The 17,959-nt window shown below is 34.7% G+C and overlaps 1 protein-coding gene across 1 annotated transcript; it reads left to right on the top strand.

The window, feature by feature from the left end:
- Positions 1–1,472: 1,472 nt before the first annotated feature.
- On the top strand, positions 1,473–3,383 carry LOC122275639 (berberine bridge enzyme-like 7). The gene has a single exon (XM_043084782.1). The coding sequence runs from the start codon at positions 1,553–1,555 to the stop codon at positions 3,173–3,175; it is 1,623 nt and encodes a 540-aa protein (XP_042940716.1). The 5' UTR covers positions 1,473–1,552; the 3' UTR covers positions 3,176–3,383.
- The last annotated feature ends 14,576 nt before the right edge of the window (positions 3,384–17,959 follow it).

The following is a 17,959-nucleotide window of genomic DNA, read 5'->3' as shown; positions in this document are numbered from 1 at the left end:
TATTTATATATACACACACATGATAGCCCTAGGTTTTAGAGGTAGATGACAACGTGCTTGGGTATTTTTTTTTTTATTTTTTATTTTATACTTGCGGCGCATAGACTTAGTGCAGCTGGGTTTGGGCTTTCCGTGGGTTTTGGGTCATGCGTCAATTTAAAATTTTTCTATTGGACTTTTTATGGGCTTAACAACTGGGTTTGCCCATTTAATGGGCCTCACAAAATTATCGAGTTTCTTTAAATATTGGTAGATCAAGTCCAATTAAAAATTGTAATAGCCAGATTTGAGTGATCCAAAGTACGCACAACTTGTCTAATAAATACTTTTAGGTTTTAAAGAAATCTCTTGAGCCTTTATTCCATTTTAATCCCGAATTATTTCGTCAACCCTAACATTCCCAAAGTACGAGTTCTCTGCTACTTTGATCTTATGGTTTGCATATCTACTAATCCTTTACGAAAACATAACAACATGCTTTATGTCAACTATCATACGCTGCATTCTCAATTCAAGCGTAAAGATGAAAACCTCATATTGATAAACTCATATGTTAAAGTCTATCAAATCTAAAACCTCAGGTTTATTAAAACTCATTCCATGAAGTCTGCAGAATTTAAACCTCGAATGTCATAAAAATTATTTCTCAACGTCGGCAGAATGCAAAACCTTAGAAGATTTCAAATGCTCAATTCATAAAGTCTGCAAAATCTAAAACCTCATGTTTGAGAAACTCAATCCTTAAAGTTTGTAGCATACGAAACCTCAAATGTCATAAAACTTAGTTCTTAAAGTTCGTATAATCTAAAACCTTTGATTTTATCAAACCCATATATTAACGTTTGCAGAATTTGAAACCTCAAATGTCATAAAAATCATTTCTTAAAGTGTGCATAATCTAAAACCTCATATTTGATCAAACCTATATATTAAGCTCTATAGAATTTAAAACCCTATCTTTCTTAAAAGTCATTCAGTAAAGTACTCTCAATTAATAAATTCTGCAAAATCTAAAACTCTCAGATTTCAAAATCTTAATCATAAAGTCCGTAGAATCTGAAATCTCAAACGTCATAAAATCTATTTCTTAAAATTTGCATGATGTAAATTAACCTCAGATTTCATCAAACCCACATATTAAAGCCTGCAGAATCTAAAACTTGTCACTAATATCAATTGCAACGCCCCAGTGGAAGAATTAACTCGCATGGCCTATACGCCTAATGGTCAATGCAAAAAGTCCTAAAATCTCCGCAAAAACACATGTATGACGATTTTTTGAAGTGGTCGCAAAAAGTCAGTAATTATGGTTACAAACGGGGTATCATTATCATTTTCAGATAAAAACCTCGCAAATAGCCGAGAAAGAAGATCTATTTGGATTTGATGTCATAATAGATCCATTAATTGTTTAATTAACTTGCAACGAAATGGCATTAATTGAAACTTTATAAGTATAGCATTGATCCTAGACACGATCACTACTCTCATATCGATCTTATAACAGAGCAGCAAACAGATACGAGCTCAAAGCAAAGAATTAATTAGCAGAATGAAGACCTCATGCCAGCGGCCACCTTCAATCCCAATCATTCTTGCAACCATTTTGTTCTCAATTTCAAGTGCGAATTCAAAGCAAGTTAATCTACACATGTTTTTCCAATGCCTCTCAAATAATTCTTCACCATTCCACCAAGTCTCCCAGACCATCTACACCCCCAACAATGCCTCTTTTCTCTCAGTATTGAACTCTTACATAAAAAACCGGAGGTTTTTGACGTCTACAACCCCAAAACCGCTCGCTATTATAGCTGCCAAACACATTTCTCATATCCAAGCAACTGTTATTTGTGCACAGCGTTATGGCTTGGAAATCAGGATTCGAAGCGGTGGCCATGACAGTGAGGGTCTTTCATATGTATCAAATAATCCATTTCTAGTCCTTGACATGTTCAACTTTCGAGCTCTACTCATTGATATAGCATCCGAGACTGCGAGGGTTCAGGCTGGCGCTACTCTTGGAGAGGTTTATTACAGAATTTCGGAGAAAAGTAAAGTCCATGCTTTCCCTGCTGGGGTCTGTCCGACCGTAGGCACGGGTGGACACTTTTCTGGAGGTGGATATGGAAACTTGATGCGAAAGTATGGCCTCTCTGTAGATAATATAATCGACGCACAAATAGTCACTGTCAATGGATCGATCCTTGATAGAAAATCCATGGGAGAGGACGTGTTTTGGGCCATTAGAGGAGGTGGTGGAGCAAGCTTTGGAGTTATTATTTCCTGGACGATAAAGTTGGTACGAGTTCCATCCATAGTGACAGTGTTCCACATCACAAGGACACTGGAACAGAATGCAACAGATGTTGTTTATCGTTGGCAAGAGGTTGCACATAATCTACCAAAAGAACTCTTCATAAGGGCAATTCTACAAGCAGTGGATGGAAGTCAGGAAGGCAAGAAGACAATGCAATTAGTTCATTTCTTTGGACAGTTTCTGGGAAAATCTGAAAGCCTTCTCCCTTTGATGAATGTGAGGTTTCCCGAACTAGGATTGCAGCAACATGACTGCAAAGAAATGACATGGATTGAGTCCACTCTTTTCTGGGCACTTTTCCCCACCGGAACTCCCACGGCTTCTTTACTAGTCAGGCCATCCAAGGTAAATGCCACCTCCTTCATAACCAAGTCTGATTATGTGAAAGAACCAATTCCAAAGACTGGTTTAGAATCCATATGGAAGGTGTTAATTAAAATAGGGCGAAATGGATGGATCCAATTGAATCCTTATGGAGGAAGAATGAGTGAGATTTCGGCATCAGAGACTCCATTCCCCCACAGGGCTGGAAACATATTCAAGATAGAGTATTATGTGGAATGGGTGGAAGAAGGTACAGAGGCTACAAACCATTACCGTAATTTGGCAAGAACCCTATACAAGGTGATGAGACCGTACGTATCAAACTCCCCAAGGGAGGCTTTTCTCAACTATAGAGATCTTGATATCGGTATTACCAGTTCACGTCATAATCGTACAATCCTTATTAAGAGTGCACGAGTATATGGGTGTAAGTATTTCAAGGGCAATCTGGATAGGTTGATGCGTGCGAAGGCGAGCATTGATCCCTCCAATTTCTTCAAAAACGAACAAAGCATTCCTCCAGCCGGTCATTGAGCCTTAAGGGTTTTCCAGTCGATGGACTCTTTCATGAGCTTGTTAAACCAAATGAAAAAGATTTAGAGAATAATAATGTTTTTTGGCTGGCTTAATTTTAGAGTTACATGCAAAAAATAAAATTTCTCTTCGCATGACTGTTCTTCTCTCACAACTTGCACAAAATAATTTCAGCGGATACATCTAAGTGGTTTGCTCTAAAGTTAAATTGGTCCCTGTGATACTACATTAAGTCAATCCAAGTAGTGTGATAAATAGATTGAAAACAAGTTTTCTTGTGGTGTAACACAGAAGTTATTATAGAAACAAGTTAACATTGAGATCAAGACCTGATCATTAGATAAGGTTTGATTGCACCAATATATTGGACGTCCTTTCCTTCCGAATAGTAAACTTTTTCTCCAACCCTTCCATTAAAAAACACCTTTCGAGCTCCATGGTTTATGGTCGGCTCCTCCTTCCCTCCTCTCTCCTTCTGATTCTTTCCCCCGTCCCAGGAGGTACCTATGTGTCATGATTAAACTACGCTGGTGACAAGATAAAACTGAAAATACATTACTATCAAAACTAACCTCAATACTTAGCATGTGTTGGTATTTTTTTAATAAATAATATTTATTAATAACGTTCTCTTAAGAGTCATTACTGTCTGGTAACCATTTTCTTTGACCTTCAAGTGGGTAACGTTTACAGTTTATGACTAATGTTGGCTGCAGTTATTTTCTTCTTAGCCGATCGGTCGTTAAAAGAAAAAAAAAAACATTACTGATTATTTATCCTTTCATTCAATAGCTCAGTTCTTTTTTTTTTTGAATAAAAATAAACCGTTATCTATGAAAGTAAATTTCTTTGCTGCCGTTATCTTCTTATCCGAATGTTGGTGTTAATATCTCATAGCTGGACCTTTTAATACCCTTAGGGATAACTGCAGGTAAAACTGAGTTTATGGCTTTGCACGTTTCTTTCATAATTTTCAGCTTTATTGAGGAACTGTTTATTTGGCTTTTATTTCTTGATTTGATATAATATTTTCTAGGGGTTTAGCACGTATTGTGCTTTAAAAAAAAAGGGGTCTAACGACTTTTTCTTTTCTTTTTTTGGGATATAAAAAAGAAGAGTTTGATGGATAAATAGAGAGAGAGAGAAAAAATACGTGCATATATATTTTTTTCTTATAGAGATTTTCTAGATAATAAAAAGGTGTTTTTTGAGTGGAGCTTTGAGCTCAACCACTTGTGCAGAGTTGGTTCGGGTTATACGACGATCAATTGGGCTGTTGTATCCTGGAGGAGTCAAGTCAAGAAAAATTCTACTGCACCAGTGAATTTGAGACTTTGTACACCGCAGAGGGCTTGAATCTCTTTAAAGAAAGTGAGATTTCCGTGCTTCAGTCCAAACTGGCTTCATTTCTATTTTAACTTTATTGTAATTTTTATTAAATTATTGTGTAATTTCACCAACAATTTTAAGGAGATTCAAACATGGAGCTTACAACTGAAAAATCCACGGAAAGTATTGGAGATCTTAACAAGCCCTTCCGCTTCAAAAGAGTCAATTTCATGAGATGGAAGTGCAAAATGCTCTTCTATCTAAGCCTTCTGAATGTCTCTTATGTTCTCACTGCAAAGAATCCTAGAAAGATCACCACCGAGAACATGACTGAAGTACAAGTGAAAGCTCATGAAGAAAAGATTGAAAAATATACCAAAGATGAGTATAACTGTCGATGTTATCTTTTAAATTGTCTTGCTGATCAATTTTATGATTACTACAATACTACTTACACTTCTGCAAAGAAAATTTGGAAAGCTTTACCGAGTAAATATGATACGGAAGAAGCCGGAGTGAAGAAATATGCGACAAGTCGCTTTTTTCGATATCAAATGATTGATGGAAAGTCCGTCGCAGAGCAAGCTCAAGATTTTCAAATGGTTGTAGTATAAGTTAGATTTGAAGGCATCAGGATTGGAGACAATCTAATTGTTTGTGGCATCATCGACAAGCTACCACCTTCGTGGAGAGAGTTTCAAAAGTCGATGCACCATAAACAAAAGGAGACTTCCTTAGAGACATTAATCACGCGTATTCACATAGAAGATGAAGCTAGAGGCCAAGATGCATTGGTGTTTCAAAATGGTAATGAGGATTTCATGACAAAGGTAAATTTAATTTCTGAAAATGATAGCTTGCCCAAGAGTAAAAATATGAGAAATAGTTATTTGAAACCGCAAAGAAAAGATTTCAAAAAATTTGGTAGACCTCACAAAAAGGGCTTTCAAAGCCAATATGATAAGAACCAAGGACCCCCTTCACAAAATCAAGCTTATTTTGTCTGTGGCAAAAGTGGGTATTTTGCTTGAATTTGCAAGTTTCGTAAGCGAGAAAATAATCCTCAAGTTAACGTAACTGAGGAGCCATTTGTAGCAATGATTACAGACATTAACGTGGTTGAATTTGTTGAAGGGTGGTGGGCAGATTCTGGTGCTAATAGGCATGTCTGCTGTGATAAAGATTGGTTCAAAAATTTTACTCCCTTTGAAGAAGAGAAGACTATCATGCTTGGTGATTCAAGTAAAACCAAGGTTATTGGGAGTGGTGAGGTTGAGCTGAAATTCACCTCGGGATGTATATTGATGTTCAAAGATGTACTCTATACACCGTTCATGAGGAAGAATTTGATGCCAAGTTTTTTACTCAACAAAGCGGGCTTCAAACAAACTATGGAATCTGATCAATATGTGATTACAAAAAATGGAGTTTTTGTGGGCAAAGGCTATGCTTGTGATGGAATGTTTAAATTGAGTATTGAGAATAAAGTATAGAACATTTCTCTTTATATGTATTATTTTTATATGAAAAGAAAATTTGTTTTTAAATCCAAAAATTAGTGGGGCCTGTCAAGTTTTTAGAATTCTTTTTTAAAGGATTTTGGCTTGTACGTCGTTTTTCAGTTTATTTTAAACTTTTTTGAATAAAGCCGATTGTTATTAATATTTTGGTGTTATACGTTTTTGTGCATTTAGATTCAACTTATCCAAACAGTTTAATATTTGTGTGGGTACATCTATTATCTTTATTGGATTTGTTTAAAACGTATATGGTGTTTATGGTCGAACTGTTTTGGCTATATTGTTATTGTTTAAGCCGTTTTAAAATTTAAGAGATTCATTGCATGTTTTGGCTGCCGTATTTTTTTTCCCATGTCAACTATGGAGTTTAACTATTTTGGCTTCAATAAAGAAGCAAATTAGTTGAGAGATTTATTCTTTTATGGGAAAAATCAGATTCAACCATATCAATTTGTTGCGATAGTAATACTACAGTTGGTAGAGTACAAAACCATTATTATAACGGTAAATCCAGATCCTTAGAGGAAAAACACAGTACTGTGAGATTTTTTTTTATTGATGGTGTTATTTAAGTGGATCCACTATAGAAAGCTTTGACAAAGAAAAATGATCTGGAATACATCGAGGAGAATGAGATTAAAACCCATAATTCAAGAGCCATGTATGAGGATACCCAATCTGGGGATTAGAGATCCTGATAACTGGGTTCAATGGGAAAAACGAATCATATGATGGTCATAAAAAATGCACTATTTATTTTATTTCTCATTCCTATTATGTGAGTGCATTTATCCTGTAATGTTGTGGAGTATGAGTTTTTAAATAAACTCTTAATGAAATTCTGTAGCTCTTATGAGTAGGGTGTAAGAATTACAGAAGCGCACTTGACAGATTTCACCTATGTGAGAGTGAGAGTGGGCCGGGCCACTCTCTATGAGAATCAGGTTTATTCTCAAATACACTCATGAAATCGAGATTAGCACAAGGCCGTAATGTGCTGGCTAATAAAACTCATGTTAACACCTGGGTTATTATGTGTAAATAATAATTCTTTATTTCCCTCAAGCAGTCATAGTTCAAGTCTGAGACCACTACTGACTCTGGAATAGAGATTGTTATTTTACTAAGTGAGGGTTCAATGCAGAGCACACCTTCATGATGCATAATAATCCTTCTTCGTCTGGAAATATCTCTTATATATATATATTTTTAAAAAATAGTGGGAGAATGTTGGTATTTTTTTAATAAATAATATTTATTAATAACATTTTCTTAACAGTCATTACTGTCTAGTAACCATTTCCTTTGACATTCAAGGGGATAACGTTTACAGTTTATAATTAACATTGGCTGCTGTTATTTTCTTCTTAGCCGATCCGTCGTTAAAAGAAAAAAAAAACATTACTGATTATTTATCCTTTCATTCAATAGTTCAGTTTTTTTTTTTTTTTCCCGAATAAAAACAAACCGTTATCTATGAAAGTAAATTTCTTTGCTGCCATTATCTTCTTATCTGAACGTTGGTGTTAATATCTCGTAGCTGGACTTTTTAGTACCCTTAGGGATAGCTGCAGGTAAAACTGAGTTTATGGCTTTGTACGTTTCTTTCGTAATTTTCAGCTTTTATTGAGGAACTGTTTATTTGACTTTTATTTCTTGATTTGATATAATATCTTCTAGGGGAGTTAGCACGTATTGTGCTTTAAAAAAAAGCGGTCTAACGACTTTTCTTTTTTTTTGGGATATAATAAAGAAGAGTCTGATGGATAAATAGAGAGAGAAAAAAAATACATGCATATATATTTTTTTTTCTTAGAGAGATTTTCTAGATAATAGAAAGGTATTTTTTGAGTGAAGCTTTGAGTTCAACCACTTGTGCAGAGTTGGTTCAGGCTATACGACGATCAGTCAGGCTGTTGTATCCTAAAGGAGTCAAGTCAAGAAGAATTATGCTATAGCGGTAAATTTGAGACTTTGTACATCGCAGAGGGCTTGAATCTCCTTAAAGAAAGCGAGATTTCTGTGACTCAATCCAAACTGGCTTCATTTCTATTTTAACTTTATTGTAATTTTTTATTACATTATTGTGTAATTTCACGAATAACATGCAAGTAAGGGGGGCCTTTGGACAGCCCACAAACTAGACGAGGGTAACCGACCATATAACTAAAAAAGGTTTTTTATTTTTTATTTTTCCCTTCCAGCCAACTCTGAGAAATGTGGAGGGAGTTGATAACATGAATATCAATTTTGCTGATTAAAGATGTTGGCTGGCTTAGTAAGGGAGTTGAGAATATGAACATTATGTGTTCCGTAATTTGATGTAACATTCGAACGTTTGCATTTTAGTAACATTCGAACGTTAATATAGTGGCCTCATTTTTAAACTTTTCATTGTATATAGTAATAGTCCCAGATTTGTTTTTATTGACATTTAATATTGTGGTTTTACTCGCACCCTAACTACGTAAGTGAAATCATGAGATTATTGAGATAGTTTCCTTTCTGGGTACGTTGTCATATTCTCCAAATAAAAACCATGTAAAAAAGTAAAAAACTGTCACCAAGTTCCGGATGTTAGAAATTAATTTCATCAATAAATTTAAAAAACTTGCATAATTTTCCTAGACAGAAATTAAAGAGGGAAATAACACTGACAGCTCATGTCCTAGTACTAGTACTAATGTTTTTTCTCTGGATTGAATTTAAGAAATAATAAATAAATTTACTTTATTGGATTTAGGACATTATTAATTGCTAATTAATAACATGCAGCAAATTGGCATTAGTTGAAAATAATTAAGTCGACCGTTGATTTAAACACTAGCCATTGATTCCCAGATCAGGATCAATTGCTGATCCTCAACGAATTAGGAAAGGAACTGATCTACTCCAAACAAGATGAAGGCTCTCATGTAAGAGCCTTACTAGAAATTCAGTGGATGAATTTCTCTAGATTTTAAGAATATCGTGAAAATCTAAAAAGATTTTATGAATCGAATGACCACTTAGGTTTTAGCCTATTAGGATACCAGTTTAATACTCACTATGTTGACATATGTGCCTTTTTATTTATCTAGGGCACTTAGGAGTATGAGTTTAAGAAACGAATTGCACCGTTAGCCTCATAATCAATATGATTATTTAGGATTTTTGTGCAATGTTACTTTTTCTAGTTCCTGGGTGAATAGTACTCTGAAGTGCCTTTTTGATTAGCTGAGGTACTTAGGAGTCAAATTTTGCAACATGAATTATACTACTAGACTCATGATTATTTAGAATTTTATAGTGTAATAATAATTTTTATAATTTGTTGAGTGAATAGTAACACTCAAGATAGCGCCACATGACACCCAATTCAAATGATTGTCAAATCACTATGTGGTTTGTCCAAAACAACATTGAGGAGTACTTATTAGACACTTCGCAAGATTCTAGTCATACTTGCTGAATAGTTAGGATACTTGGCACTAGGATGACCCATGAGATGGACACTGGCACCTAAGTCAAATACTATTCACCCAACCAAATACTAAGTGGCCAACTAAAAGAGGATTTCAACCTTAGTAAAATTTCAAACCATTGAAATCTATTTGAAATCCCAAAATCCATGGAGGAAACTGAAACCTTAAATAGTTTCTCAAACCTGAAACTTGCCGGTTTTGCTTAAGTGATTAATTACTTGATTAAATCACATTCAAATGCTATTAACCACTCAAATACATGCTATTACACACACATTCACTCCTTTATACCTTGATATTTTCATTGGAAAAAAAAATTAGATTTTTACTTGATCCAATCAAAAACCTAAATCAAATCCCAAATATACCCTTAAGTTCAGACCAATTTTTGCTCATAAAAAATCACCTCCAATGCAAAGCTTCTCGAGAAATTTTCTACACCCCTCTTCCCCCACCCAAGGCAACCTTATGGCAAGCATTTAAGCCCAAATAGTGCTTGGCTGAGAGGCCAAAAACCAACCCAAAACCACCCAACCCTTATCGATGTCAGTAGCTCGTTACGATGGGTTGAGTAGCCCATGGTTTTCCCCACAATTTTTGGCTGCAAAACTCCTGTCAACAGGTCACACAGCCAGCCACCTCATGTCAGCCCTCTCTTACTATAAAGCAAGTTCAATGCATTTTCCTCACCTATTGATTATTTTTCATTCACTTGTTTCAAGTAGGCCTATAAACCAAAGTGTCGGTGTCGATTTCAGTGTAAAACCAATACACCACCGACACATTAAATCTCCAAAGATCTCGACCAAAATCGATTGATAGGGAAGAAGAGAACCGGCTGGAGTTTGATCGGTCGGCACCGATCGGTTCGACGGTTTGGGGATCAGTTTCCACTCTCCAATTGCAGTGGGACTTCAATGGCGAGGGAGGAGGAGGCGGTGGCTCATGCCGCGTGTGAGGTTGTGGTCTGAGGCCAGAGTAGAGAAGAGAGTGAGAGAGAGAGAGAGAGAGCAGAGGTGTGAGAGAACAGAGGTGACGACGATGACACGAAGAAGAAAAGAGAAGAAGCAGTCTGGCTAACCTTAGACTAAACGGTGTCGTTTGGGTTGAATTTATTATTTTTTTGTATCCTGCGTCATCAAAACGACGCCGTTTCGCTTAAGTGAAGTGAAACGGCGTCGTTTCATTTAAAGATTTTTGAAAAAAAAAATAGGGATAGTTGACATCGACCGGTTCAGCGATTTTTCACTGGGTCGACCCGTGAATCGAACCTGCCGACGTCGGTTTGGCTTAAATCCTACCGCAGGTCGACTGGTTCTCTGACGGTTTCGGCCGGTTCCCTGCTCCGGTGGCCGGTCTGATCGGTTCCAACCGGTTTCTTGATTTTCTGTACAGCCCTAGTTTCAAGAGAACTCAGATGAGAGCTTCAGATAGTTTTCTTGGCAGTTCTTGCATTGCATTTTCCAGCCCTTTCTAAGCGGATTCCTCTGTAACTTTTTTCTTGTATTTTTTCCTGCTTTAGTCTAGTTTCCAATTATATATTTTGAGTAAAATTTCATGGATTTTTGATTGGTAAAAATCTAGTTTGAACGTGCAAAGCTCAAGCTAGGCGACAATTTGGATGATGGTTTGAAATATTGTTGTTTTAATGAAGTTTTTGCTAAATTTAGGGGTATGTCTTGATATGATGAAACTCTAACATATTTTAATGCATGTTATGAGTCAATCCAAAGCGTGCTAGCATTTTTATTAAAGAGTTATACAAATTTTCTTTGAAGTTGAAATTGGGATACACAAAACAATTTATGTTTTGAGGCTGTGATGTTTGTTGGTTCTAGAAACCTAGTCCAATGGCTTTAAAATACATATATACATTTCTTAAGGCCTTAATTTACATGTTAAGAGATTGATTTTGAATAGAGATGGTTTAAATCTTTATTAGAAACATGTTTTACATGCAATGGTTAGATTAGAACTCAAGCTTGAAGCTTCAAATTGATGGTTATATTTTAATGAGATTCTTGCTATGTGATGATAGGTTTGATGCTTGAAACAAGCTATACCTTGGATTTAAAGTTTATGTTTATATTTCTTGAAGTTTTATTGCTTGAAAATCAAGGATCTAGTATTTTATTTCAATGCATGCTCTGTTTTAATGCTTTGGTGCAAACAATTGTTCTATGAAATGTTTTGTGATAGTTTTTTTATTGATCAAGCATGCTATTATTTATATTTGGATGTTGGAAATGTTAGGAGAGTTATTTATCAACTTTTGGAGTCCTTGGAGTTTTTTGGAATGTGTTAGACCTAGAACACCATGAAATGGTTCTATTTGACTTAGAACCTGATGTTTTTGGCATTATCTGTTGCTATAATGAGTTTATATTTTTATGGTATGTATATGTTGATGTCCTAGCATGATTTTAGAACCTAGGATGTGATTTTTGAGTGCTACAAAAATTGGTTTAAGCATGTTAGATGGATGCTTGGTCAAGATGCAACAAAAACCTTGTTTTAGGCCTATATGTGAATCCACCCAAGCATGGTTTGATTTAAATTTTTCTGATTTCATATTTGAGTTTAGGAAAAAATTTATATGAAGAATGTAAATTCTAGCAGGATTTAGAGTTAGTAGCCAAAATTCTTATTTTAGGGGCAAAATGATGGGCAACTTTGAAATTTAGCCTCAAGTTAGTGAGCCTTTTTGTTTGCATGAGCTTTAGTGAGATGTTCTAACTTTAGGAAAAAAATATGTCATTTCAGTTCACGCCTTTTTACGTATGTTGCCGTACAATCATAGTAAGTTAGCCTCTAACTTACTCCCGATGTATTTCTATATGTACGACGGTAAGCCCAAAAATGTAATATTCTCATCATTTATGATTACTATAAATGTTATAATATGCCATGCCATGTCAATTATTTCAAGTACTTGCTTATCTGTTACATGCCATGTTAGGCCATGTCATCCTCACACGTTCAAGGTTACATGTCATGCCATATCTCATGCATAAAGTATGTCACGAAAAATCTTTTCAAGTCAGTGGAGTATTTTATTTATCACAACCCCCAAGTGCTAGGATAGAGTTTTATCCTAATGAGCATTTTAAATTGGTGTAGAATTCCCTAGGTTGACAAAATACTATCAATAGGCTTCAAATAGGATCTAAGTAATTGGTTACTCAAGCTAACTTAGGCATCCAATCCCAGTGGTGCCAACCTCATGTTTATCAATTCCTAATCATTTTAGTTATCATGACGTACTCACAGCTATTGCAGATGCCTTTGATGTGATGTTGCACCAGTAGGAGCACATGGCTACAAGGGACCTACGTAGCATCCATAATTCATCCTAATTAACCATGATGAGTGTGCAAAAGTGCACTCTAAATACCCTAATATTAGATGCTAAAATTTGAATAGAAATCATAGAAATTAACATGTATTTTTTAATTGAGTTTCTATTTACTTTGGGATACTCTTAAGCACATTCTTATACTTAATTTCAAAGTTTATAAAAGAATAAGTCAAATCCTAGTCAAATTTAAAAAAGGACTTTTATAGGATTTGAGAGCAATTTGGATCAAAAAAAAAAAAAGAAAAAAATCACAAAAGGATACCGCAAGAAGTCCAAGTCTAAAATTCGCTAGGAAATAGCCTGGACATATTTTAGTATTTTAATCCTAACTTTCTATTCACATATTGAAAAGATATCTTAAAGGGCTATGAATTAGATTTTAATAAGGATTTCTAAATTCAAACTTCTGAAGCATGTATGTAGCTGCCAAAATGAGTCTAAATTTAGGCAATTTTTTTATACGGGAATCATGAAGATATTAGGGTTTCTTTCCTACCCTATATAAATATATTATTAGCACAAAATTGAGAGGGAGGAGAGGCACAAAAGGATGGACTAAAGAACAAATAGACGAAATTAATTCCCATGACCGTCGTTTGCTTTATTTTTCTCTTGAGATTTTTGTTATCCATTATATTTATGAACAACTAAATTCTTAAGTAAGGCTAGGGATGAACTTACACATTAGATGTTATTTTTAATTTATATATTTGATTTTCAATTACTAAAACTCTTTTGTTTTATCATTCTCAATTCATTATTGATGTTTTCTTCTCTAAAGAATCATAAAATTTATTTTGTTTATGGATTCATTCATACTTTTTCTGTTAAATGGATTAGTTCTTTGATGATGTTTAGATCAATTATTTATCTATATTAATTTAATTCTTTGTTGCAATATTGATCCCTGAGTATATTGTCGTCGTTAGATCTTCTCAATGGTGATAATAATTTACGTATTTTAAAAGTGGTGAATGATCTTTCAAAAGGTTATATTTGATTTAATTTTGGTTTATAATTCTATACCTTCCGATTGGAAATTTTGGTCATTGAGTTTTCAATTGAGTTATTCAATGAATTAAGAGTAATTAAAATACCAGATTTGTGCAAGGTATTCCCGCTGTTCATCAAATTTGAGTACTTTTTCCGTTAGTAACTTTGCTTCACTTTAATTTGCATTTAAAATTCCTCTTTATTCTCCATTAATCATATTTAAAATTCATCTTTGTTCTCCATTAAGCATTTAATATTTTTCTTTAATTTATTTGTTCTTTCTGCTATTCTTTTAATTTGTCTTTCTATAGAATTGACACCCTAAAGCTATGCTACAACTATCGCATTATTCTTTGAGCATAATCACATGTATATGTTAAACATGATTACAAGTTCATGTTAGTTTCAGTTCATGTCAAGTTTTAGTTCATGTTAATTCATCTCATGCTATTTGCCAAGTCACGTCATGCATATATATGTTCAAGTCATGACACATTCATGCCATTCTACTATCATGCATGCATTTGTATATTGTAGTAACTTGATAGTTTACTTGTTGAGATTTGTAAATAAATCTCAGTTGGTAGTTCAAACTACCATTCACCCCGTAGTGATAGACTATGTGTTAGGATCTGGAGAACTTGCGGGGGCCAGATTGGATGAGGTCAATTAGGCTTCAAAGTGACGATGAAGAGATTATTGCTTCAATTCTCCAGTTCATAGATAGGATTTAGCTCTCTTAGCCTAGTTATAGGAACGACTCTGTGAGTTAGCACAGTAGTTATTTTATTCATTACTTTACTTATAGAGTGTCATTTCCAGTACATATTTATGTTATTGTCACGTCAGATAAGTTTTGTAACATTTCAGTTATCAGTTTGTTATGTTGTTATGAAGCATGTTATAGTTCGGGATATAGTTTCAAGTACATTGTTATTTATTCAAAGAAAAAAAATTGTCGATCCATTGAGTATATTAGATACTATTATATGCATACTAGGTGCTTTGCATCTTTAACTATCTTAAATGTGGGTAGTTAAGCTTGTGTTGTAGGTTTCGACACTTTAAAGTCCTTCTGATCCCAAGTGGAATCTAAGGACATCACACATCCTGCCACCCACCTTCACCCCCAATATTATTTGCAATCATCATGTTGTCAATATAACAAATTCAGAGGAAGTTAATCTAAACATGTTTCTTTTTAAGCCTTTCAAATAATTCTTCACTTCTCCACCCAATCCCTGTGATCATCTACACCACCAACAATGCCTTTTTTCTCTTAGGTTTGAAATCTCATATAAAAAAAATCGTAGATTTATGAGATTTGCAACCCCAATTAAAATTCCTCACTATTATAGTTGTGAAACACGATTCTTACATCCAAGCAACCATTATTTGTGCAAAGCATTATGGCTTGGAAATTAGGATTCAAGCAGTGGCCACAACCATGAGGGCCTTTCATACGTATCTAATACTTCATTTCTAGCCCTTGAAATGTTCAATCTTCTTGCTTTGGATGTTGATATAGAATTCGAGATTGCATGGGTTCAAGTTGGCACTACTCTTGGCAAGCATCACTATAGAGTCATCTAGAAAAGCAAAGTCCATCCTTTACTACCCGGGTCTATTCTAACCTAGGCACGAGTGGACACTTTCAATATGGAAACTTGAGGAGAAAGTATGGCTCTCTATAGATAGTATAATCGATGTACAGATAGTCATTGCTAGAGGGTTGGGGAGTTGGTTCCTATTACCTAAAAATCATATCCCAACAATACATATATGACCTCCAAAGAGTCTATAAAACATAAACTTATTCAAACCAAACATATATGTTCCTCTACAAGAGCATCAAAAATACATTCCAATAGAACAAATCTTTTGGATAAGACACTCCAGTAACCACTTATAACCTTTGGCAATTATTCCACTACCCTCAACTAGGCTCACCCAAGCTTCCTATTCTTGATCCTCAGTTGGTTTAGCATAAATATATAAAAATATTGAATATAATTAGATGAGTTATTAGTTACTTAGTTACAGTGACCATATACTAGCATGTGTGCATGAGCCAATGACAGAATGCATAAAAAAGCAAAAAAAAAAAAAAAAAATAATAATAATAATAATAGAATGAAAATTCATAAAGACGTATTTACGATAATATAATATAAAAAGTCCTTTGTTATATGCATAACTAAGTAGCATCATAGTACAACATATTCTATGTTTAACCCCGTGGTAGGGTTGTGCTATTCCCGATGGCTAAACCAAGCAGAAACATAAGTAATATCTCCTTTTATTATTCTTAACATGCTGAAGGCGCACACAAGAAAAAACACGTGTGGCACCTAGAAACAAAGATGTTGTTACCAACACAATAATAAAGGCCACAGTTTTATACCCGTGGTAAGGTCAGGATAGATGTAGAAATAGAATGTCAGGCCGAAGGGTTTTCAGATGCAACATACATATCATAACGGAGTGCTGAATAGATACATATCATATAATCATATATGAATTTTTAAATTTCATGTTTGCTCTTTGTATACAATTGAGAAAAACAGTACCAAAAATGCTCATGTCTACACCAGTTATGATAGAAAATATTCCATTTCATATTTGGATACAAAGAGTAGTGAAGAAAATGATGAAGGTTGTTTTCATTGCAAACTATTCAAGTTTTTTATAGAAGAAACCTTTGCCAATTTTTCATAGAATCACTAAGGTTCTTAGCCCATGTTTTTACTCCAACCCACAAACTTAAATCCAACCTGATCCAGAAGCCCACATAGGTCACATCTTTTCTTCCCTTTCGATTCTTCCCTTAGCTTCTAGATCCAGCCGTGACAATGGCTTGTGTACATGACAATTACTAATATTCCACTTAATTTGATCTAGATATATTAAGCAGCATTAATCCTAAAATTCATTTTTGTGCATAAGAAACAAATATACATTCTTAATTACAGTGTTATAATAAAACAGTACTTCATAGTTTGTATAAGGGAGCTGTTGTGAATGTGGATGCCAGCCCCTTCTTTACTTTGAATTCTCTAGGTCATTTATGATTTTCCTTGCATTAATATCTATGCCGCCCTCAACCTCTAGTTAGGATTGGAAGGTGACTGAAGTGTCGAGACATGTAACTCAAAGCTACGTACCCCCATACATAAAATTTTAAGATGAAATGTACATAATATATTTTTATCAGTTTGCAATAAATCACAGCAAAAATTCATATAAAACTAAGTAAGATTAAGAGCAACTTTTTCAAACTCATGGTATCATAAAACTCCAGATCCCAAAATAGTATCACTGTTCAAATCCCAAAATACAAAAGGTTACAAAACCAAAAGAACCCTTTCCCTCTTTTCACACTTTTCCTTTTTTTTTTTCAAAGCCCTACAAGCTCTTCACTATTTTGCTTTGTCTTTGTTGAACTAGTTGACTACCTCTAGCCTATCCTCAAAAGATGGCTCTACCAGGCACTCAAGTCTCTTCGAGACCTCTTTGACTATTGGGGGAGCTGGCCTCTTGTGTTTCTCCATAATTGGTCTTTTGACCTGTCGCAACCTCTACCATTCCAGATAGGAAATGGTAATGAAAATTACAACAGTAAGATTTTGAGAAATCCCAGAAAGTTAACACGTAATATACAAGTAGATAAAAAAAGCATATAAAGGCAAACAATGAGAATGCATGCATGGACATGTACTTAACCTGAGACTTTGACTTATGCATATATGTTACAGAAATTTGGTGGCAGAAACTCATATTTGAACTTTCCTTTTTAGAAAGCACTTATAATATTTTCTTAATGCATATTACTCATAAGATATAGTCCTAGTAAGATATAAGTGGACACCTCACAACTCCCCTATGCACCGTGGGCTCCTTGCTAGTTATTACATCACTTTTTGGGCCACTTGACCAGTGGTCACTATGTCAGAGTACTTATCATTATGAGGCAGTTTGCATTTTTCCCTCAATGCAACCATCTTATGGCACCCACTAGTGTTAAGTGCTACCTTGCTCCAAAGTCCTTTAAAAAGAACCCATTTGAGGTCCGCCGACTATGTTTTCCAATCTAAGGGCTATCGCTTCCAATTTTATACAC

This window comes from Carya illinoinensis, chromosome 9 (genome assembly GCF_018687715.1).
Source record: "Carya illinoinensis cultivar Pawnee chromosome 9, C.illinoinensisPawnee_v1, whole genome shotgun sequence".
NCBI lineage: Eukaryota > Viridiplantae > Streptophyta > Magnoliopsida > Fagales > Juglandaceae > Carya > Carya illinoinensis.
The sequence above is the reverse complement of the archived record's forward strand: the minus strand, read 5'-3'. Positions and strand labels throughout refer to the sequence as shown.

Coding starts and splice junctions, on each gene's coding strand:
- LOC122275639 (XM_043084782.1), top strand. CDS start 1,553: ATGAAGACCTCATGCCAGCGGCCACCTTCAATCCCAATCATTCTTGCA.